The sequence below is a fragment of the Nycticebus coucang genome, chromosome 18, assembly GCF_027406575.1.
Source record: "Nycticebus coucang isolate mNycCou1 chromosome 18, mNycCou1.pri, whole genome shotgun sequence".
Classification (NCBI taxonomy): Eukaryota; Metazoa; Chordata; class Mammalia; order Primates; family Lorisidae; genus Nycticebus; species Nycticebus coucang.
This window is the reverse complement of record NC_069797.1, coordinates 73049248-73073106: the sequence shown is the minus strand read 5'-3', so window position 1 is coordinate 73073106 and position 23859 is coordinate 73049248. Positions and strand designations below refer to the sequence as shown.

At 55.7% G+C, this 23859-nt stretch overlaps 1 protein-coding gene across 6 annotated transcripts in view; it reads right to left on the bottom strand.

Annotated features, from left to right (window-relative positions):
• KIF19 (kinesin family member 19) overlaps positions 1-23859 on the bottom strand; it is a 27365-nt gene extending 3506 nt beyond the window's left edge. For 2 of the 6 annotated variants that reach the window (XM_053570044.1, XM_053570042.1), the window contains exons 1-19: positions 23664-23859; positions 21825-21905; positions 11425-11535; positions 10845-10932; positions 10432-10568; positions 9332-9457; positions 8767-8961; positions 7830-7976; positions 7031-7153; positions 5045-5210; positions 3820-3994; positions 3494-3692; positions 2655-2925; positions 2454-2575; positions 1929-2062; positions 1579-1684; positions 1298-1385; positions 367-764; positions 34-181 (exon numbers count right to left, since the gene is read on the bottom strand). In XM_053570044.1, coding sequence (XP_053426019.1) covers positions 34-181; positions 367-764; positions 1298-1385; positions 1579-1684; positions 1929-2062; positions 2454-2575; positions 2655-2925; positions 3494-3692; positions 3820-3994; positions 5045-5210; positions 7031-7153; positions 7830-7976; positions 8767-8961; positions 9332-9457; positions 10432-10568; positions 10845-10932; positions 11425-11535; positions 21825-21905; positions 23664-23702 — 2854 coding nt within the window. In that variant the 5' untranslated portion in view covers positions 23703-23859. Of the gene's footprint in view, positions 1-33; positions 765-1297; positions 1386-1578; positions 1685-1928; positions 2063-2453; positions 2576-2654; positions 2926-3493; positions 3693-3819; positions 3995-5044; positions 5211-7030; positions 7154-7829; positions 7977-8766; positions 8962-9331; positions 9458-10431; positions 10569-10844; positions 10933-11424; positions 11536-21824; positions 21906-23663 lie in introns of all 6 variants that reach the window. The other 4 variants (XM_053570040.1, XM_053570039.1, XM_053570041.1 and 1 more) reach the window with 3 other exon arrangements.

The following is a 23859-nucleotide window of genomic DNA, read 5'->3' as shown; positions in this document are numbered from 1 at the left end:
GGCCTCCCTCTCCCCTCCTTTGTTGGTACTGACCTGTGTTCTGACTTGGAGGGAATTTGACTTTGGCCAAAGGCAGCGTGACCTTTCCTGGATGCCGGGTTCCAGGCGATGGTCGCATCCTGTGTTCCACAGGACGTGAGTGTCCTGTGGTCCCCAGGAGGTGTGTCTTGGGGCAGGAGAGCTGTGTTGGTTGAACAGTGAGGTAAGGCAGAGATCTGCTACCAGGATCTGTCCTAGCAACAATGCCAGCCTGAGGACAGAGGCTTTGTGGTGCAGGGTGGAGGTGTCCTGGGGCCCCAGGAGGAATCCAGCCTTACCCCCCATCCAAAGAAGCCCAGATGCCCCACCTCCTGCTCCTCGCCTCACCCCTTGCCCTGTGACCTCGAAGGACCGGGACCTCCGTTTCCTCTTCTTGGCTTCCAGGGACTCCTCCCTTTTCTTGCCTGGATTTTTCTTCTGGCCATGCAGCCAGGACCCAGGGCCGTCACCTCGATGCCCAACTGCCAAGGGCAGGGCTTCGCCAGTGCTGCTGGAGAGGTTGTCCTCGCTGGCAGCGTGCTGCAGCGTGGGGCTGGGCAGCCGCTTGGAGGCCAACTGGCCAGGTGGCTGCACGTCGTCAGCCTCACTCAGAGACTGCAGGGACAGGCTGCTGTGCTCTGTCGCGGCTGCCAGCAGGTGGCGACCTTCACTGCCCAGGGCCCGGGAGCGCCTCCGGGCAGCCTTCACTGAGATGCACTTGGTGTCCGTCAGGATCTCCTTCCTCTCTGCAGGGGAACACAGGGGGCACCCAACCCTGGATCAAGGCCTCCTCCCAGCAACCTCCTCTGCCATAGCAGAAATGAGATGGAGCCAGACTGCTTGGGTTTCAATGCCAGCACCTCCAGTCTTGCCATGTAAGAAGCTTGGGACACCTTTCTGAGCCTCACTTCCATCTGTAAACAAGAGATGGTAAAACTAACCCCATAGGGTTATTTCAAGAATTAATTGAGATAATGGACTTAACCTGCAGCATCCAGGAGGTAGGAATTCAGTTGGCATCTACTATTACAATTTGAGGGCATGATTTTAAGTGCCTTGTGTTCCCCCAATTTTTGATTGTGTTTATAGCTCTGTGTGTCCTTGAGCAAGTGACTAATCCTCTGGAGACACTAGGGCCTCTGTAGAATAGGCAGCACTAATGTATGGGTGCACTTGGCAGTGAAGAGGGCACGAGGGGCTTGGGGCTGAGAGATATGAGCAGTTTAGATGAGGACAGGCCGGGGTGTGGGGTGGGGTGGGTGGGCAGGGTTGCACACACCTTTATGAGATAAGGGGATCTCTGACAGATTCTCGCTACTGTCGGGGGAAGAGTTGATCCGGCTGCCTAGGCTGTCCTGAGTGGGGACCTGTGGGGTGAAGAGGTTGGGAGGAGGGAGCCCCTGTCCTTGAACTCAGTGGAGACCCCATTCCACACTCAGCAGAGTCAGTGGGGCCTCGGGTGGCCGCCGTTTAAGAAAGGCTCCATCCTGATGGCTATGTGTCCACCCCTGTTCCCCCACCCCCAGCAGCAGGGGAACTCTCAGGGCCAGTCGAGCTCACCTCCTGGCTCACCAGGCTGCCAATCTGGATGGGAGGTGGGATGGGCACAGAGGAGCTCTTCATTTGCCAGACCCTGGGACTGGCCTCGAACACACGGTGGACTTCACTGAGGTTGGCAGAGGAGGATGGGTGGCTGTTGGCCAGGCTGGCCCCACCGAAGTCCCAACCCCCAACCCCAAGGGAGAAGCTGGTGGTGTGAAGGAAGAGAGGGCCCAGGAGTCCTGGCTCCAGACAATGTCATCTGCTCCCTTTCATTCTGGCCCTGTCTTCCCCATTTAGGCCTGATCTGGGTTGGCCTCCCTGGGACAGAGCACAGCTTGGGGGCTGGAGCAGGTGGTCCCTGGTCTCACCTCTCTGTGCTGAGGGTGCGGAGGGTGCTGTTCTGCACATGCTGAGTGTCAGAGTTCAGCATCTTCACACTCTCTGGGTCAGAATCTGGGGTCATTGTGTCTCCTCCCACTGTAATTTTGGGCAAAGAGCTGTCCTGGGGGTGGGAGGAAGGGGAAGACAGTTAGAACTAGTCCTGGACCAGGTAATAGCATGGAGACAGAGGGACAGACTCGTAACGGGCTGGAGATCCCAGAAGGACAGTGGGCTTGTGTCCCCAAGGGTACACTGCGGGCTGTTGGGCATCCCCTAGTGGCACTGCCTGATGGCCTGGTCTCCTGGGAGTGTATCTGAGGCCATTTGGCCAACCCTGAGACCCTGTGTGGGGACAAGTGCCAGAGAGGAATGCCCAGGATGGTGATCTTACTCAGGCTTGGCAAGGCTTTTGGGTGAAGTAAGAAGGTAAGGAAATCCCCTCCCTGGGGTGCTGCCATTGTCTTGGGCACCAGTCTCTCCCTTGGGACACGTGCCCAGGCTCAGGTGCCCACCTGCAGGGCCCTGGAGGCTACATGGTCCATGATGGTGGCCCGCTCCAGGCTGCCCTCCTCCAGCTCCCGCAGGTAGGCTTCGTAAAGTTCCTCCAGATGTTGCGGGACGGCCAGGTTGTAGTCTGCCGGGGGAGGGGCAGGGCTCAGCGCGTGCCCAGGGGCCTCCGCAGGTGGCTCGGATGCGTGGGGCGCGGGCCCTACCGTCGATGACCTGTCGCTGGCCCTGGATGATCTCGTCGCAGAGGCTGCGGTGCTGCTCCAGGCGGCGCACGGCCTCGTGGCGGTGGCGGAGCGCGCCATTGCGGAGCAGCGCGTGTGACTGCATCTCCGTGTTCTCCACCTCGAGCTCGTGCACGCGGCACAGCAGGCTGAGCACCTCGCGCTGCTCCTCGGAGCCGATGCACCGAGGCAGCGTCTCCTCCAAGCGCCGGCCCCGCACGCGCAGCTCCCGGCAGCGCTGCTCCAGCGCCAGCTGCAGGGGGCGCGGGGTGACCACCAGGCCCCGGTGAAGGGCCCCAGTCCTCGCCTCTCTGGCCCCTGGACTGGGCATCAATCCAGCTGGAGCTCTAAGCCAGGCCAAACCTCTAAGATCCATCTTGGGCTGTGCAACCACAGGCTGCTCCAAGGTGGCCCATCTGTGCCCACTGTCTTGCAGGCCTGACCACAACCTGATCCTGGGACCAGCCCTCTGGACAACTGCTCAACCCCAGCCTATCTAAGCCCTCAGGGCTCACCATACTCTGAAGTTTTGGATATGCCCAAGAACAGAAGGCAGAGATTTGTCATCTGAAAAAACCCAAATTACAATACTGCCATTCCCCGAGTCTCCTTGGTATGCGCCAGGCATGTATTTAATCTTCCCAGCAAATCCAGGAAGGCTGCACCTTGACTGCTCCCATTTTACAGATGGGAAATATGAGGCACAGAGAGGTCACACAGGATTTGTGGCTTGAGCACCCAGATCCCACAGCTCCTCCAACCCCCAGTCCCTCTGCCACACCTCTCAAACCCACTGTCCCTGCCCCCCAAATCCTACACACCTTCTGCTTACGAAGGCTCTTCTGCTCGCCCACCAGGGCTGCGATGCTCTCCTGGGCTGTGGCCACCTCTGGGGGCTCCGGGATATCTGGTTGGTCCTCGCCTGTGTCAGAGTCCTTTTCGCTGTCATCCTTGGTGTAGGATTCCTTCCGCTGCTCCTCCCGCCATTTGAGGGCCCGGCGTGACTTTTCATGCTCCCAGCTGCCGCAGCCCAACCCAGAAAAACGTGATTCAGGCCAGGAGGGCAGGGGACAGGGTTCACAACCTCTGCTTCTCTCTCCTGGGACCAGGGTGGGAACTAGAGGGTCCTCAAGCAGGGGATGCTTACCCGGCAATGGTGAGCAGATGGCGGGAGGTGTCGATCTGGACCTCCATGGCGTGGTTCCCCAGCTCCAGCAGGCGCCTCCGCACGTCCATCTGCTCTTGGAACGCATTGATGAGCTGCTCCCGAAGCTGTCCCATTTCGGCCTGCTCACCTTGCCCACTGTGCAGCTGGACCTCGGCTACCCAGGGCGTGAAGATGGGAGAGTCAGCAGAGGGCGCAGGTTCACTCCCCTCTCTTTCTTGCCACTTTCTGCTTCCACTTCCTGTCCAACCACTTCCTCCAAGAAGACCTCCTAGCTGACTGCCTCCTCCCATAACCCACGCCCACATCGAGTCTTTAGGCCACTGCCCAAAGGTGACTCCCAGCTCCTGGGTGTGAACTGGGCCTCTGCTAGCCCTTCTAGCACCTTTGTGCCAACTTGGAAACTTTCCTGCCATCTATTGGGAAACCATCACAGCAAACACATGAAGGAGCTAAGGAAATTTGCCCCAAAATATGACTCCTTGATATATAGAATATTTTGGATTAAAGGCCATTCATGATCAGGGAACATTGAAAGGGGCCTTTCCTCTAGCTACATAAAACCTGAGTAACCTGATTGAGAATCAAATAGGGGCTGCTGACTTTCTTATTACATGCCTCAGGGTCACTTAAAGCACTATCTGTCTCAGGTTAATCTACAGATCCATCTGCTTCCACCCATCTACACACATCCTCCTAGCAACCACTTGCGCACACTCTCCCCTCTCCCTTCCAAAAGACATCTATAAAAGTCTCTGACCATCACTGAGACTTCAGGTAATCATTCTTGTGATTCCCCCATGTGCATGGTATTTGGAAATAAACCTTTCTTTTATTAATCTACTGCAATTGTGAGCTGATCTTTCAGTGAACCAAGGGAAAAGGGCAGGTTTCGCCATGATCCCTTCACACAAAAGTCTCCAAGGGAACAGAAGCTCTTGGTGATTATAGCAGGGCCTCATGGCCCTCTCTGCAGCACCCAGAGTGATCCACCCGCCTCTCACAGTCTGAGCCCACTAATCTTCATGGCAGGTTTCCCAACTAGAGATCACCATCCCTTTTCACAGTTGAAGGCTCAGAGCAGGTGCATGCCTAGCCCAAGACCACCTAGCCAGAAAAAGCCTAAGTCTGGATCTGAATCCAGCACTGTCTGAGCCCAGAGCAACATGAGAGGCAGAGGGCTGTCGGAGATGGGCTCCATGCACACCTTGGATATGGCGTATGTCTCCCCGTGCCAGCCGGCCCCGGGCTGGGCCCCGCCCAGCCTGTTCCTCAACCTTGCACTTGAGCCGCTGGATCTCGCCCCGCAGGTCAGCGATGATGCTGGTGTACTGGGCGATGTGATAGGAGACGTTAAGCAAGTTCTGCTTCACCTGTGGGAACGCAGGATGGGCCATGGGGGGAGGGACACCCCAGGCACCCGGTCCTCCTCCCTGCACCCACAGAGGCTGGCCTCGGTGGGGAGCCTTCCTTTCATTCTTCCCCCACCTCTCCCAGCCTTTCTGGTCAACAGTAATGGCCTCCTGGCCTCTAACTCCACAGCCTTCTATCACACCTCCATGCTGCTGCTAGATCCACATTCTTTTTTTTTTTTTTTTTTGTAGAGACAGAGTCTCACTTTATTGCCTTTAGTAGAGTGCCGTGGCCTCACACAGCTCACAGCAACCTCCAATTTCTGGGCTTATGTGATTCTCTTGCCTCAGCCTCCCAAGTAGCTGGGACTACAGGTACCTGTCACAACGCCCGGCTATTTTTTTTATTGCAGTTTGGCCGGGGCTGGGTTTGAACCCCTGTATGGGGCCGGTGCCCTACCTACTGAGCCACAAGCGCCGCCCTAGATCCACACTCTTAAAGTGCTACTTGTCCTGCTCAGCAACCGTCGGTGGCTCCCTACTGCCTAAGGGGAATGCCCAATTGCTTCACTTGGAGGAGAAGGCCCTCCATTACCGCTTCGATTTTCTTTTGACTTGTTGTTCCCACATATCTGCTCTGCTGGGGACCATCCTGCTCTCCTCATGCCCACGACAGACATCATGCCCTCTCTGCCTTTACAGCAGTGGTTCTCAACTTTCCTAATGCCTCCTAATGCTGCAACCCTTTAATACAGTTCCTCATGTTGTGGTGACCCCCAACAACAAAATTATTTTTGTTGCTACTTCATAACTGTGATTTAGGTACTGTTATGAATCCTAATGTAAATATCTGATATACAGGATGTATTTTCATTGTTACATAGGGGTTGCAACCCACAGGTTGAGAACCGCTGCTTTAGAGCTTCTCTTTTCCTGCTCCCACCCTTCTGGAATGTCCTCCTATCCTTCAGGGTCCTACTTACTGTCCCCAAAGAACTCCACCGATCCCACCAGCCTACCCGACCTCCCCATTCCCTGACCTGTATCAGCACCTGCTGTTGGCATCATTTACTGGCTATTGACAATATTCTGAACTATCAATGAACTATGTCAAGAGTATGTCTCCTCTTTCCCGTTAAGTTCCTCGAGGGTAGGAATAAAACTTAAAGTATCAGGACACAAGATGAAAATTTTAAATGCTGGAAGAGTGTTCAATGTATGCTACCTTACACTTACCCACTTCCAGCCCTCTGCATGCAAACAGGTTGAGACAGATTCTGACTAGATGGCAGGGCTCCAGCATGTTTATAGAGAGGTAAGGACTCGGACCTGGAAATCGGGCAGACCCAGGCCCATCTCGGTGCCACTGCTGACCAGATGGGGAGTCACTTAACCTCCTTAAGCCTCATTGTCTTAAACTGTACCATGGGGGCAGTGATAACACCTGCCTGATTTTGAGGATCAAATGAGATAATAAATGAGATAATTGAAGGGCTCCGAGTAAGTGCTCAATCAAGGTTGCCTCTTACGAAGATTATCAGAGGGAGAAGCTTTGAAAACCCTAAGTCTGAAGGAGCATCTGAAGAAGGGAAGAAGGAGAGGATGGAGGTGAAGGGGGGACACAGACCTGCAACAGAAGACAGGACCCTTGGGAGCTATGGGCTTCTAGGCAGACAAGCAGGTGCAGGGAAGGACACAGGTCACATTGGGCTGAGGAGTGAGGCCAGTGCAGCAGTGGCTGGTTGCAGAGAGTATGGGGTGGGGTGGGGCAGAGATTGGCCCAATAGCCTGAATACTGGTCCAGGAAGGTGTGCTCTGGGGGACAGGCCAGGGGCCCTCACCCTGGTCTTAATGTTCTTGGCCCGGCCAGCATAGGTCAGGGTGTTCCGGGACTCCTCGAAGGCGCTGCTCGCTGGACTGATATGAGCAATCATCACAGTGCGGCTGTTCCCCCCCAGGGAGTCCTGGATGTGGAGAAAGGGGGCTGAGGTCAGCCGGGACTCCCCAGGCCTTCCTCCTGTCGGGCTGTCTGAGATGCCCTCTGCGGCATGTGTGGTTTTCTCTCTCCTTCCTCTCTCATACACACAAACTCACACCGAGTGATGTGGAGAAAGCCCCCGGCCCCAGCAATGGCCACCTGTGTGACCTTAGCAGCACCTTCACCTTTAATCCTCAGCTTCCTCACCTTGTAAATGGCAGAGATTTAGCGATTGCCCCACCTGCCCTGCTTGTGGGTGCAATAATGACGGTGGCTGATGGCAGTAAATGGTGGCTGTGATATTAGACCAGGGAGACCGGTTTGGATCCTACATCTAGCAGTTACTAGCCGAGCCCTTGGGAAAGTTACCTTTTTGTCGTGGGCGGGGTGGGGTGGGGGGTCTCAGGTTCAGCCTCTTTCCCTCCTTGCTGCCTGCCCTTTGGTTAGGGTGGCCAGATGAAATACAGGACACCCAGCTGAATTTGAATTTCAGATAAACAAGGAATAACTTTTGTAGCGTATGTATCTCCTAAATATTACATGGGACGTACTTATACTGAAATGAATTTTGTTGTGTATTTGGCATTCAGACTTAGCTGGGTGTCTGTTGAGTCTGGCAGTTCACCCTCAGCACCCACCCCCGCCCTGGCTGCGGCTGGTACCTTCAGGAGCCGAGTGAGCTTGCTGTCGCGGTAGTTGACATACTTGTTGCTGGCCTTGTCACTGAGCGCATTGATGCAGTTGCCCAGGGCTAGCAGGGAACGGTTGATGTGGGCCCCCTCCTTCATGCGCTGTCCGCGGTTCTGTGTCTGGGAGGCGAGCACAGGGCATCACTACGGCTCTATGGTGCAGGAGTCTGGGTTTTGCCCCAGCCGCGCCTCCCCCCCCCAACGCCCTGCTGATCCTGGGCTAGAAACTCCTTTCTCTCCCTCGGGGCCCTGAAGTGTAGCAAGGACTTGCAAGAGGGCCTCGTCCTGCCCCCTCCAGCATCACAGAGGGCTGAGGCGGCTGGTGTCTGTCCCCCAGAGCAGGGACCACAGCATGGCCTGTTTCGCAGCACCAGAATGACACTGGAGGGAGGCTGTTGTCCACTCTGCCCAGGCTGGCAAATGCCGAGACCAGCTGGCTCCAGTAGCTGGAGGGCACGCCCTCTCCCCTCCCAGGCCGCTCCCCCAGGGCCCCTTTCAGGAAGCCCTTGGGGCTTTCCTGGAAGAGAGGGATAAGTTTCATGAACTCTGCCCTGTTCCAACCCAGCTTCACAAGTTTGAACCTGAAAGGTTGAACATGAAAGGTGCTGTCCTTTGCCTTGCATTTGTGCTAACCACAGTGACATCACCCAATCTCCTTGCTGACATGACCATAAAACTGCCAGGTCTGCCGGCAGGAGGGAGCCTGAGCCCACACCTGCTGGGTGCTGCTGCTGCATTAGGCCTCAGAGCTGGGCAAGTGGGGGGGGGGGTAGGGGGTGATAGGGATGGTGGACAAAGAGTTGCCAGAAAAGGGTGACAGGGACATTCTCTGCTCCTTGACTAATGTAATTGTCAAGGGAGGGCATCATTCCTGCCCTCTGTCCTCCACCCCCACAGGACCCAGCCTCACCTGGGAGGCGCGCTCGGAGCCGGCCAAGTCTATCATGAACAGGCGGCCCTGCCGCACCTCCTGCAGGACGTCTTTGACCCGGCTGCGCTGGCGAACAGCCACCTGCAGCACTGCGTGAGAGCGTGAGGATGTCTGGTTGGCGGCCGTGGGCTCCTGGGTCCTCTGCCGGTTTCCCTTCATCAGCAGCTGCATGATCTGGGCAGCAGGGAGGAGAGGCAGCTCCTGAGAACCCACAGAGATGCTCCAACAGAAGGAAGGAACTCTTGGGGATAGGCAGGGAGGGCCCTGCCTGAAAGGGCAGGCTGGGGTGGGCTCTACAGGCTGAGGGGTCTGGGGAGTGGCCTCAGCAGTCTGAGGTGAAGTGTCTGTGTAAACAGAGGGGGCGTGCTGCCTGGTCACTCTCTCAGGGTCAGCATGGTGGACATGGTGGTAGGCATGGGTCCTCCTCTTGCCACTACTCAGGATTCTCTGCCCCAGCCCCAGCCCCAGCCTCAGCCTCGTAGGCAGCAGCTCTCTGGCTCCAGTCTTAGCCCTTCCATGGCCTGGCCGGAGGCACAGAACTTGCCTCTTTAGCATTGATGGTGGAGACCTCAGTGATTCCGGCCACCTGGATCACCCCTTTGGCGTCCTCCCTCAGCTCCAGATACCCCAGGGCAGGGTTCAGCAGGTCCCGGATCATCTCGTTGTAGATCTGATGGGACCAGTGAGGGCAGGTCCAGGCCAGGGCCAGGTCCCCTCCCTCCCACGCATGAAGAGGACCACAGTTTGCACCTTCTGAGCCCCAGGTTCCTCTTGAGTAAAGGCACCTGCCTGCCTGTGGGGCCAGGGATGGGCTCCAGCATCTATGGGGAACATCGAGCTGCCAGAGCCAGGGTTACAGGAGGCTTCTGAACCAAGTGGGACTCCCTGTGTGGACAGGCTGGGCACTGGCCAGAGCTGGGGACCAGACTGATGGCAAGATCCCCTTCCCCTGCCTGGAGAGGTCCCTGTTTATTGCTAGGCAACCCTCATGCTACTTTCAGGGGTGCCCCCCCATACAAAGTGAGTCTTGCTGGCTGAGTCAACACCGTGCCAGCAGGGCTGCTGCTGGCAGCTCCACCTGGCTGCCTTCCTGCTCTGTGGCCCAGGAGATTATCAGTTCCTTCAGGGGATGGGGTCCAGCCTGTAGCTCTCCCACCTCTTCTGGCCTCTGTGCTCCCCACACCCAGCCCGGTGGGCACCGGGAGGCTATAGCTGGGTGGGGAAGCCAAAGTGTCCAGCCTGTATATGTGTGTACAGTTTTCATCTGTGCCCACATTGCAGAGTTCCTGAAGGGAGCCTGGCAGGGCAGACTGGGTCTGCTTCAAGAAACAGGCCCCTGAGCATGGCGAGGTGGTGAGCCATCTGGGAGTTGCCTTAGCAATCTGAGGTCAGACTCACAGTGGCTGAGTCCTGTGCATCCTGGCAAGGCTGCTCTGGGTCATGGCACACTGGGCAGGGTATGGCTCTGAGTTTGAGTACTTGCTGTCTCACATACCGTATGACATAGAACTAGTTGCCTAGCCTCTCTGATGAGCCTGAGATTTTTGTAAAGTGGGGTTATGATATGTGTGTGAGACAGCAGCAGTGCTGAGCACCCCAGCCCTGCCCAGTGGGCCTCTTGGCTGAGCCTGGGTGGGGGCTTACCTCCAGATAGGACATGGACACCTCATACTCCATGTCGTTGCTGGTCTCCTCAATGGCACAGAAGAGGTCATTGAGGGTGCGAACGTAGATGCCGGGCTCGTGATCTGTGCCCAGCATGGTGTAGGTTTTCCCACAGCCTGGGGTAGAACAAGGTCAAGGGTGAGCAGTGTGGGAGCCAGAAGTGAGGGCTCACTGGGCAGGCACTCCTGGCAGACCTGGGTCTGTCCCCAAGGCTGGTCCTCCCAGATGGCCAGGCAGTGATGGGGGTGGGGAGCAGGGCAGCGTTGGCTGTGTGTAGGGTCTTTGGGACTGGAGGGCCCTGGATGGAGCCAGACCAATTCTCTGATGGAAGGGCTGGGGCTTGACCCTTGACGGAAGAGGGGTCCTCGCCCATGGTCTAGGTTTCCCCTCACCTGTGGGGCCATAGGCAAAGACAGTGGCATTGTAGCCTGAGATGACACCTTCGATAAGGCTTTTTGTGGTGGCCTGATACACCATCTCCTGCAGAGAAGGAAGGGGAGAGCTGTCGGGAGCCCAGGACATGGGTGGAGCAGAGCACAGATACTCACTGGCAGGTCCTGTTCCCCCTAAGAGAAGTTTTTGTCCCTGGAGCCTAAGAGAAGTGGGGGTAGGGAGTGGGGGAGGGGATGTCTCCACTTACACCCCACAGTGGGGGGGATGGCACCCTGGAAGAGAGCCCAGGACACCTGAGATGCCTTCCCCCATGGCTGGCTCCTGGCTCCCTGCCCTGAGGACGCATCACGTCTGTTCCTAGAAGCGTACACAGGTGGGCAAGACGGGGTCCCTGGGGGGTGTCAGCTTCCCTGCAGCTATCCTCCGCCTGCCCTCCCTGTGCCAGATGGGCCTCAGGCTCCTTGATCCAGCTCCATCCAATAGGGGCCAACAATGGTGCACCCATGCAGGGTGGTGCCTCAGTGCCAACCCAAGTGTGTCCATGCAGGAGGCCAGCTGTACACCCCGGCCCTCCCTCACCTGGGTGGCAGTGAAGTCAAAGGCCACATCAAACAGGTAGGACTTCTCCCGGGAGCGATGTGCCCTCAGGATGTCATCTGGGTCCTCCATGGGGTCCATGAGAACCACCATCTGCAAAGATCCCCGAGGGAAGGCCGGCAGTCACCTGGGATCCCTAGGGCTATGCGTGGTCAACCCTCAGGGGTTAACAAAGCCCATCTGGACTCTGACCTCACCCCGCCCCACCTCAGGATGTGGGCAAGGGATGGGAAGGGCCAGATGCCAGAGCCCTGGGCCCACACCTGTCCCTCCTCAGTGCTCCAGGCACCAGGTATGGACGCCTGGCCTGGATGTCCAAAGGGGAAGCCCCCGTGACAACACACAACTGTCCCTGCAGGGCAAGTAGATACCTAGGCAGGCCAAAAGCCCCAGATCTGGGCTCTGCCCCCAACTGTAGCACCATGACCCAGGCACCTCTACCAGAGGGGAAGCAGCGGCATTAAGGGAGGGTTCGTTTCATGTCAGCACCTGTTTCAAGAACTCCACATACACAGTCCCTTTTAATCCTTCCACAGTGCCACACAGCAAGGCCAAGTGTTACTTTCCTTTTGCAGATGGGGCAGTAGCCCCATCTACTGCAAACCACCATGGGGGTCCAGGGGCCTCCTGCCCTGCCCTCGGCCCATGGGCAGACCACTGGCAGCCCTCTGCAGCCTCGAGTCCGAGCTGGAGGTGGCAAGGGGAGCTGAGGGGCCCTGGGCTGGCAGCTGGGATGGGGCATGGATGGGCCAGTCCTGGCTGGGACTCTCCTCTCCACAGGTGGCACAGCTGTGCTCAGTGTGTGTGCATGTATGTGTGTGCGTGTGCACACACATGTGCATGTTGAGACACAGAAGGGGTCTGACCAGCTTCTTCTTTTGCTCCATAGTCTCTGGGCCCACTCCACTCTATCCTCCCTCCACCCTGGTATCCTCAGTGCTCTGAGCTTCACCTCGGCTCCATGTAGAGATGCAGAGGAAGGCTCCAGGTCCTTGCTGGGGGTCCTGGTCTAGGGTAGGGGTGGGGATGGAGTCAGAACAGACCCGTAGAAATGATGGAAGACAACCAGAGACACATGGGAAGGCTTGCATTTGAAGGACTTAGAATGAGGGGACAGGGCAGCAGAGGGGACTCGGGCAGGCGTTGAACCCCCACACTGCCTCTTATTGGTGGGGGTGTCTGGCGCAAGTGCCCTAACCTGCCTGAACCTCATTCTCTTCTCTGTGCAGTGGGGCAGCAGCTCAGTCTACTCAGAAGTCTACTGAGCTCAGTCATGAGGCTGGGCGCATACTGAGTGTATAACTTGGTTCAGGAGGTTAAGTAGAGGCAGAGGATGGGAAGCCACCTGTCCTGGCACTCATGACACTGCCATCAAGTCGAGGGAAGCAACCACACCCTCCCGTGGAGAGGGTCACCAGGATGCCATGGGCCCTGCACCTGCCTGAGGCCCTTTGGACCAGAGCCATCGCGGGGGCAGGGGGGAGGGGCGCATCCCTCTTGCTGCACCATGCAGGAGTCCCCTGAGAGGTGGCTGGCACCTCTAAGCACTGCTCTGCGTCCAGGAGTGCCTGGACTCCCTGGGGGTCCTGGCTCGCTCCAGACAGCCAGGGGAAAATCAGCCACTGTAGGGCTCCCTCCTAATAAGGGGAGGCTGCTCCCCAGGCTGTGGGTGTGGGGTGGGGTGTCAGATGGTGGCTTCAGCCAGCATGGGCACATCACCAGCCCCTTCCTCTTCTAATGGGAGGGAAGCAGGCAGGGAAGGAGGCCGTGGGCACCCTTCACTTCTAGCCCCTCCTCTCCAAGCATAACAATAGTAGCTTACCACCTGAGCCCTTGAACTGCAATGATCCTGGTTATTATTCTCAGATGGGGAAATCAAAGTACAAAGTCACATTGCTAGGACATGGCAGAGCCAGGATCCCAGGCTGATGCCTTGCCCACCCTCCTAAACCACTCCCCCTCCCCTGCTCCCACAGGGGCCTTGAAGGGTGGAATAGGGGTTCTTGCCCTGTCTCTCAGCAGTTACCATGTCCCAGTGAGGCCCCAGTACCCACTGTGCACACTGGCCTGACCTGATTTGCCCCTAAGTGCTGAGACACTGCCCAAGGAGGTAAAGTGGCCTGGCTCAGGACCTCTCCCAGCTGGCCAAAGGCTAGGTGGCCACAGAGAGTCAAGTGTGGGGAGTCTGGACTTGCACAGTTATATGGATCACCTGTCTCAGCCACTGGCCACCTCCTTAGGACCTGGGCCTGATGCCCTCTAAGCCTCTTCCAGGATCTGGTCCCTGTCTCAGGCCCCAGCAGCATGAGCCCTGCTCTAGTTTCAGGCCCAGCTGAAGATAAAACCTGGCTCTGAATTCCCCTGCAAGGGTCCCCATGGGAAACTACAGGAACCTGACCGTCCGCACTGCTCTCGCCTCGATGCCAGTGTTCCCAGGGCATGGGCAGGGCCAGTGGCCAGAGGGGCACCAATCCCTATTCCTCACCTGAGACCTTCACTCAACCTCCAGACACTGCCAAGTTCAAGACACTCTGGGCATTTATTTCCTTTGCTATCTGGGCTCCTGTATCAATACATCATCAGCACAGCTGTCATGATCCCTGCTTAAAGAGGGCTTTGTCTGGGTTCCGTCTGTCTGGGCTCCAGCTCCCGCCCACCCTTCAGAGCATCAGCCCCACTTCTGCCCACTCTGGCTCACAATGGAGCCCTTGTGCCCCTTTGCCCGGTGAGCTGGAGCTGAGCTGGGGAGGGGTGGGCAGGAGTACTCTGGGCTGACACAGAGACCAGCACGTTTGCCGAGCACCCTCCAGGTGCTAGGCACAAAACAATGCCCCAGGGAGAAAGAGCAAAATGAGGCCAGCTTTCCTGCCTTGGGAGACCCGCGGATCATCCTAACCAGGAGAGTGCCAGAACGCTGAGGAGAGGCACCTAGCCCAGCCCTGCAGGGCTCCTGGAAGAGGTGGCACCAGCATTGAGGTCCAAAAGATGAGCAGGAGGAAGTGGCCAAGAGGTGAGGTAGAAAGAGAATTATAGACAAATATTTGGTGAGCAAGGCAAGAAGTGAGGGGCAGGCAGCAGCAGCAGGACTGACTTGGGAAGAGAGCTCTGGGGTTTTGCCATCTGCCCCACCAGGGCTCCCCGCTGCACAGATCCAGGAACTCGCATGAGCATCCCCCGGGGCAAGCACGCCTGTGCCCCACCCACTCACGGCCCCCTCTGTGAGCAGATGCTGTCCCCTGCTCTGAGAGGTTCCTAAGCGTCCCCCAAGACTCCTTCTAAATGGTGCCCTGGCTGGCACACAGCAGATCAGCAGATGGCCAAGGGGCATCTGCTGAATAAAGCTGCCATTTATGGGGACCGTGAGTGCAGCAGGCACAGAGCCCAGGGCTTGCCGAGCATTTTCTCTGACCGCCTGTGGGCGGCCACTCTGGTCATCGCCGCCCTCTGGTCATCACCCACACGTGTTCAGTGAGTTACCCACAGCTGCCTGAAAAGTGCAGAGCTGGTCACATCCAGAGCCCAGCTCTTCACCGCCAGCCCACCCACCCCCGCCTTTCTAAGAGAACAAGTGGACAAACAGCTGCCTGGTTGGTGAATGCACACTTATTAGGGGATGAATTGTGTCCCCCACCACCCCAATTCATATGTTGAAGCCCTACCCCCTGGCACCTTAGAATGAGACCTATTTGGACACGGGGTCATTGCAGGTTAATCAGCTAAGTGAGGATGCAGGCACACCGGTGTAGGGTGGGCCCCTAATCCAGTATGGCTAGTGTTCCTATCAAAAGGGGAAATTGGGGCAGAGCTATTCATAGAAGGACAGCAAAGCAGAGAGACACAGGAAGAAGGCAGCCATCTGCAAGCCAAGGAGAGAGGCCTGACCCAGATCCTTCCGGCTACCACCTTCATCTCTGGCCTGTGGCCCCCAGAGCTGTGCAATAGTAAATGGCTGTCCTTTAAGCCACTCAGCGTGTGACATTCCGTGACAACAGCCTTGCAACCTAGTGTGGCACCCAAGGCAGGCTCCCCTGCCACAGGGAGGAGGGCACTAATAGCTTTGCCCCTGCCCCAAGGGGTGTGCTCTCTCACAGCCCCTGAGAGGACATTCCCAAGTTCATGCACACCATACCGTGCACCTGCTTCTGGGAGGTGCTCATGGGGACACTGCTCACCCAGTACAGAACTCCTCCCCCAGACCCAGCTGCCTCTGCAGCTCCAGGCTCCTAACTCAGCAGAGGCCCCAGCTCTAGCGCCCCCTCCATGGCCTCTTCCTACAGCTCTGCTCTTAGTTCAATGCAGATTTTGACCTTTCCAGAGTTCCAGATGGAGTTGGAGTCTTTGAACCTGGAAACCCAAGATCCCGTAGGGAAGTGGGGGTCTTGGTTCAGGGAGAGAGTGTCTCATGCATAAGCTGTGTCCCCATCAGGGAGCAGGCTCTCTCCCAGCATCTCCTAGTTGAGACAACTTTGCATAAAGCACGTGGGCAGTTCTTCCTGCTGAGCACCACTGAGCTGCAGGTGCACCGTCCACGTCTTAGTGGGATTCTTTCTGGCCTCCAATGGCTGACCTTAGCCCACAGTTTCTCCATCTACTGATACTGTGGGTGGGATCATTCTTGGTCATGGGGACTGTCCTGTGCTTTGTGGAATGTTTAGTAGTGTCCCTGGCTTCTACCCACTAGAGGCCAGTAGCACCCTCCCCCCAGTTGTGTAACTGCCAAATGTTCCCTGGGGAGTTGGAATAGTGGCAACTATTGGTTGCCAACTAGTGGTTGGGATAGTGGCAAAGATCCCAAGGGAGGGGGTGCCACAGACAAGGCCCAGGTTTGACACTGCAGTGTGAACTTGAGGAAGTGGAATCACTTCCCTGGGCCTCAAGATGTCCTGATTGGTAGTTAGGGGAGGACCAGAAGGACTGCAGCCTTGAGAGAAGAAAATCACACCAACACCCCTGTCCTACACAGGAAGCCTCAGCAGAGAAGCCAGCTCTGGCTTCCTCCCCAGCCCGGGGGGTCAGGCCCACAGCCCCTCGTTCCCACAGATGACCATAAAGCACCACAGAACAGAGACCTGAGTCCAGTTAGATATCACCTCTCCAAGGCTATTTCCGGTTTTCATTTGTTTTGTTCTTTAAGGAGGAGAATTTGTTGCTGGTCATGTTTCTAGTTACAAACTGATTATAAGTTGTCAATAAGGAGACTTTGACACTCAGAAATGCCAGAAAGGGTGTCCTTGGGCTCTGCCAGCCTTCGGCTGGATGGAGAAGGCCAGAATGTCGCCCACTGAGCTCAAACAGCCACCAAGACCCAGCTGGCTCCTTAGGGCAGAGCTACACCTGGCTGGTGTCCTGGTATGATCCCTACTTGACTGTAGGACTCTAAGGATCCCAGGCTCAGGCTGGGTAGGGATGTGACCTAGAATACAGTCTAAGGTGTGACTCCCAAAGAGTCTGCTGATGCCTTCACCAAAGTTAGGCAGGAAGACTGTAACATGCAGATTCTCGAGACCTCTCAGATCCACAGAGTCCGAGTCTCTGGGGGAGTGAATCCTGGAATCCGTATTTTAAGAAGCACCCTCTCTTTAAACCTTCCCAGATGCTAAGTATAAGGATCCTTGCAGCCTAGCAGCATCATTCATTATACCCCAAAAGTGGAATAACCCAAATGCCCATCAACCACTGAATGGGATAAACAGATGTGGTGTCTCCACACCTTGGAGTATTATTCAACCATGGAAAGGAGCGAAGTTCTGATAGAAGCTGTCATGTGGATGAACCTCAAAAAGGCAAGGTTAGTATTGCATGACCCATTTACATTGAATGTCCAGAATGAGCAACGTAGAGACAGAAGGCAGTTTCGGGTTGCTGGGGCTTGGCGGGCTAGGGAGGCAGCGGTGGCTCCGCGGAAAAGTGAGGAATCCCCGCACCTCCCCAGGCAGCTCCCCACCCTGCTCAGCTGTTACGGCAACAAGACCAAGAAGCATCCTGACGGTAGGTATGCAGGAAGCTGCCCATCCTGCTGCCCCCAGGCAGGCAAGTGGCTAAAGACAGCTGTCCCCACGGCACTCATGGTCTCTAGCACTTGGCATCTGTCACCTTATACTTTATTTGTCTTTTACAACAGCTTTGCCTCTCTGTGGCTGCAGCCCTCCCTGACATTATCTCCTTTAATCTTCTCGGCAGCTCTGGGCTGGGTGGAGCAGGTTGCTTATTCTCTGCCTTCTAATGAGGAAAACAGACCCAGGGAGGGTCTACAGCTGGCCCATCAGCACCTGGCCAGGACGTGGCAGGTCCTGGTTGCCACGTCATGCTGCCCAGCCTCCTGCCTTCACTCCTATTCCCCTCCCACCCCTGACTTTGGCCTCACTACAGGGCTTCATGGGGGGCCCTTAGCTGGCTCTGCAGGACCCCAGGAGCAGAGGGGGCCGGCAGTTTGGCTTCAAGTAGATAAATGCTAATTATGGTATTACACACATTGTCTGAGCAGGTGAACACTCATTATAGGATTACACACATTGTCCGTTGACTTAAATCCTGTAGACAAACACAGCCTGAAAGCTGGAGGAGGAGGTCTGAAGGCAGGTGGGGCAGCTGTGTGGTCTGTGGTCTGGAGGTTCCTCCCCCACCTGGAACTCTGGGCCCTACTAGCTTCTCAGGCTGTCCTGGGGGTTCTGGCTTTAGGGTCTGGTCTCACCCCATATGCCACCAGGAGACACAGCCCCTGCCAACATTCTTCCGTCCTGAGAGCTCTGACACAGGAAGTGGGAAGGTGCCAGGTAGGCCAGGAGGTTTGACTCAACTCTAGGACCTGAAGCCATCCCATATTTCAGCTCTTGAGATAAACTCACCTTTATTAACCCCTAAATAACATGTACTAGGTACAGGGTTAAACACTGTGCATGTTATTACCCCACAAGGGCCCATTAAAGACGACATTATGATGAAAGGTAAACTGGGGCCCGGGGCCACAGGCCTGCCAAGGCACTTGAACTGTCCCCTTTACGAATCACGACTCCAGCTTCCCCAGAATCTAAGCACACCAGCCTCTTGTCCCAGAGGACACTCTGCCTGTGACTGTCTACCTCTGCCAAGCCTTGTTGCTACAATTGCCCTTATTGGAGATGTTCCCAGGAGAACAATGCTTAGCTCTGAGGAAGGCTGTCTAAGAACCCTCAGGGTCCCCAGTCCACGTCGCACCCCACTCAGCACCCACCATGTTGTCGTGAGTCAGTTCCCAAACACCCCCTGCCTACTGGGCCTCCAGGCCTAGGAGGAAGGAGCAGAGCTTCCACTGAAAAACTAGACCCTGAGCCTCCCTCAGGGCCAGGGCTGCAGATGAACCATAGGGTCATTACAGAGGGTGGAGATCAGGGTGGGGGACTGGTTAGAGTGGGGACAAGTGGAATTGTACATTTGTTTTGCTTCTTGGATTCATGTGTCTTTACCTCTTGGTTGCCAGAGGCAATAAATAAGGTATTTATTGCCTTATTTATAAGGCAATAAATTTATTGGAGGGATGGCTTATTTTTAGGAGGTCCCCTGCCTGGTAGCTGCTATGGCTATTAACAGACTGCAGGCCTCAGTTAACAGGGCTGGGCCTGGCCCTAGGTGCAAACCCATCTTTGAACCCACTGGGACAGTGGGAGGTCAGGGCCAGAGCCCTCAGGGAGTTTGTGTGGAGAGCCCTGAGTCTCACTGCTTCTGGTCTCATAGCCTTCTCTGGGACTCAGCTGACAAAGGAGCAGCCCTGGTAGCAATGCCAGTTCCAGCTCTGGGGGCCTTCTCGGAGGCAGAGACGTATGCTGGCTGGATTAGGCTGCACCCAGCCTCTCCCTCTCTGCTGGCAGGGACAGAAAGAGCCAGTGTTTTCCATGTGTAGGCAGGCACACAATAAGCTGTCCCCTTGACAGGGAGTGTTTCCATCAGCATCAGTTAATATTTGTCAGCCCCCATGTGGACCAGAGCCAGGAGTAGCAGAGAGAAAGAGAGAGAGAGAGATATCATTGTCCCAACCTGAGGACCTGATATCTTCTGGGATAAGTTGGACAAACAGGGAGTGGCTGTGCCGGGAAGTAGCTTTTTACTCCTAAGCTCTACTGCTCTTCAGGGATGGCCCCTCTCCTGGACCAGCAGCCCTGGGGAACTTCAGTCTCCAACAGATGACGACAGCTCACTCTATGCCACCCTTCCTATGAGCTCGTGCACACAGCCCACAAAGACTTCCAAAGAAGGTATTATGACAATAGTCCCCACTTACAGATGAAGCAACCGAAGGTCCTGGAAGCGAGGCTCCTAAGGCCACAGGGCTGGCAAATGGCAGAACCTATCCTGTGCTACCGTTACCTGCATTCTGCTCCAGCTGGGCCTGACTGATTCAGGCTGAGGTCTTCCCAATCAATGCCTGCTTTCCCGAGGGTCTCTGAGGAAGCCCACCCTACTTCTAAGAGGAAGTGGGGGAAGAGGAATTGGGAGACTGGGCCCACAGCTGCGGCAGGAAGAGGTCTGAGTGGGCACCTGACCCTAGGGAGCCAGAGATTGGCAGGCATTGGGGGCTGTCCTGGCCACCTCTGGTCTCCTTTGTCATGGCCTCGACCTCGTGAATCCAGCCTGACAGACCTGGGCCCAGGGGCATCCAGTGCTCACCAGTGCCTTTTTCCACACTGGATGACATCACCCACCTTCTTGGACCCACTAGCACACCCTGCCACAGTGCCCATGCTGATCCTCGCACCACACCTGAGTCCTCAACTGCTGCCCCAAATGAATGTCCTAGCCAGGACATAGAGGGTGTGGCCTGGCCTCACCCATGCCTGCAGCATCACTTGGACCTCTCACTCCCTCGCTTCTGGCCTCTTTTCAGTTACCCAATTGCATCACAGTCTCTCTCCCCACAGGGCTTTTGCACACTCAAGTCCCTCTTGCACACTCCTGATGACCTCTTCATCACCCCTGATGTTTCAGCACAACTCCGTTTTTTAAGGGAGCCCCCTGACCACTGGGCTTAGCTCAAGTTCCCCTCTTACTCTCAGAGCATTACTCATTTCTTTGCAGCTCTTTTAGCTGCAAACTCACAAATGTTTGTGATTCAATGATATTGATTGATAGATTGATAGATAAGGTCTTGCTCTGTCACCCAGGCTAGAGTACATTGGCATGATCTTACCTTACGGTAGCCTTAAACTCCTGGGCTCAAAGGATCTTCCAGCCTCAGTCTTCTGAGTAGACGGTATTATAAGTGTCTGCTACCATGCTTAGCTAATTTTTAAAAATTTTTTTTAAAGATTGGGTCTCACTATGTGACCCAGGCTGGTCTCAAAGTCCTGGTCTCAAACAATCCTCCCACCTTGGCCTCCCAAAGTGCTGAGATTACAGGTGTGAGCCATCATGCCAGGCCTTCTTTGATGATTGCACTAGTCTTTAAGGCCATGCACGGTGGCTCACGCCTATACTCCTAGCACTCTGGGAGGCCAAGGCAGGTGGATTCCTTGAGCTTAGGAGTTCAAGACCAACCTGAACCAGCCAGGCATGGTGGTGGGCGCCTGTAGTCCCAGCTACTTGAGAGGCTGAGGCAAGAGGATTGCTCAAGTCCAAGAGTTTGAGGTTGCTGTGAGCTATGATGCCATGCCACTCTAACTGGAGCACAGAGTAAGACTTTGGCTCAAAAATAAACAAACAAATAAATAAAAGACTATACAGTAATGGAGGAAGGACAGGGTCTTCTCTGTTCACCATTGTTTCCCAGCTTCTAACATGGTCCCCAGTGTGTAGTGAGTACTTGATAAATATTTCTTGCCTCATGTGCCCTGCATCCCTCATCATGGTGAGAAGAAGACCAAGATTGTAAACCAGAGGTCCTCAAACTATGGCCCACGGGCCACATGCGGCAATATGATTGTATTTGTTCCCATTTTGTTTTTTTTTTACTTCAAAATAAGATATGTGCAGTGTGCATAGGAATTTGTTCATAGTTTTTTTTTTAACTATAGTCCAGCCCTCCAATGGTCTGAGGGACAGTGAGCTGGCCCCCTGTTTAAAAAGTTTGAGGACCCCTGTAACAGACAGCCCAAGGACTTTGCCAAGTATAAACACTCTGGAGTGGGTATTAGCGCTAGACCACATAAACACATGCTCTATGGGAAGACAGAAAGGGCATACAAAAAGTTGTCTACAAAAGCCCTTTGCTCTACTTAGATCAATATAGGAAGGCTTCCTGGAAGAAGAGCCTTTAGCTTCCTTAATGATGTTGTCAATGGCATAGCCAAAGAGGTCAGCAAGTAGAGAAGGATGGTGCTGTAAGCCAGGTCGTCCCTTCCTGTCCTAGCCAGGTTAAGCTAAGCGCTCTGAGCAGACCTCTGCCCTGCAGCTTCAGCCACAGTCCTGCATACCTGCTCATCCACTCTGTGGGCAATGAGGGTGGCTCCTTCCTCCAGCTCTGCCACACTGATGGGCCGGACCCGGAGTGCCACCTGAAAATGAAGACTATACCTCAGAAGAGGGCTGAGCCAGGCCTCAGAGAGAAGAATGAGGGGACCTCAGGGTTCCTCCCCTAGGAAAGCCCCTCGGGTCTCTGGTGTCCAGCCATCCCAGGCTTCCTTTGTCCAAAGGAAAACTTGACCTAGGTCAGAGGACAGCAGGTCCACAGGGTGTCAATCTGTGTCTGAGTCTGTGAATTTTCTCGGGAGCCTGGAGCCTCAGGGAGAGCCCCAGGGATAGAGCTGTCTGCTCCTCTAGGCTGCATGAGACTTGAGCCCAAATGAAGCACTTACAGCTCCCCTGGGCTTGAGCTTGGAGCCTTCGTCACTGGAGCAGCCTGTCTGTGCATCTGTGAATGATGTTGCAACAGAAGGTGTAGGCAGGGCAGGCTGTGGATGGGGCCTGCCAGGTGGGACAGCACAGGCAACTGCCCTCGTCATCCTAACAACCGGTGGCCACATTCCTACCCCAAGGAAAGTGTCACCATGGGCCTTTTCTCTGTTTGTTCCCCAGCCAGTGAGCAATGGTAGGTCTTCATCCCATACTTGGGTCTCCCCAAAGAATGGGTGGAGGAGAGGAGCATGTCTTCTGCTCCTGGGAAACACCTGCTGGGTGTGTCAATAGAATGAACAGGCCCTCAGGCCGAGTAAGGACATTTCACGTTCATAGGAACCTCGCTGCCTGTCAGGTCTTCTTTGTCTGGTTCCTCAGACAAATTCCACTGGCAGGAGGGGAGGACCCTTCTGTCCCTGGCCTGGGAGCACACCCCAGGCCCATGTCAAGAAAAACCACTTTTGAAAAGACACATTCTAAACTGCCAAGGAGGATTTCTAGAGCCCAGGGCTTGCCTGGGGGGTGGAATCAGAGTTCCTCTTGGGAGACTTGAGCTTGCCCCTCAGAGGTGCAGGTATCTGGGGTAACATTATCCTCCAGTTATGTTACCATCCACTTGCTGGTGATAAAGGCCCATGCCCATATCTCAGAAGTTAAGGGGTGTGGAAGAGGCTTGGAGATAGACACATCCCCCATCCCACCCCCAGAGCCTTGTGGTGGCCTTTGGATCACTGAGGCTTCCCTCATGGCTCTGCTTGGCCACCACTGATGATCAGGAATCTCTACCTTTAGTTAGCCCTGCAGCCCCCGCTCCCACCTTCTCATCCATCCCAGACACCAGGGCTCTGCCGAGCCATCACAGTCACTTCCAGCGTGTCTCTGAAATATTCAGAGTCCTGACTTGGACACTTGGACAGCATCTGTGTTGCAGTCCAATAACCAGCCATTCCCACCTCATGCTGGCTTCGCTGTCCGGGAAGAGGGGCTCTTGCTTTCCTACCAATCACGCCCGGGTCCCCTGACTCCCTTTAAGCTCCTGACCTCACCAGGGCTGCAACTCCCATCTTCCTTCTGGGGGCAGGTAGGTCATACTTGCCCTGACCCTGGCTTTTCTGGGTCAGAAGGAGACCTGCTCTGAGACCCACCTGCACCAGCTTTGGGGTGGAATCCCCCAGTGGGAGGCTTTAAAAAGGGGTGTGGGGTTGAAGCTGGACACTCCTTGGAAGGATGGCCATGATCCCTCTGGACACTCCAGGACTGTGGAAAGCTGACCTGGGCAATCCTAGCCTGACCCTTGCACATCATCTTAGTGGAGTGGGAGCCAGAGGACAGGACTGCTCTGTCTGTTGAAGAGTGACTGAGGTAGCCTGGCCTCTGGGCCCACTGAGGAAGCCAGGAAGAGGTTAAAGGGGTCTCACCATGAGTTGCTGGTCCTTGGAGTCCCCGCTGTCCTTCATGTTGTGGCAGGTGGAGGGGTTCAGGCCATGAAACTGGACATGGTCGAGCCGCACCTCCTCGGCCGCTGGATCTCTGGTCACTGGTCACAGCCTGCGCTGCTGCTGCCTGACAACCCGAAACCAACAACGCGCCAGCGGCTAAGGGCGCTGACCGGGA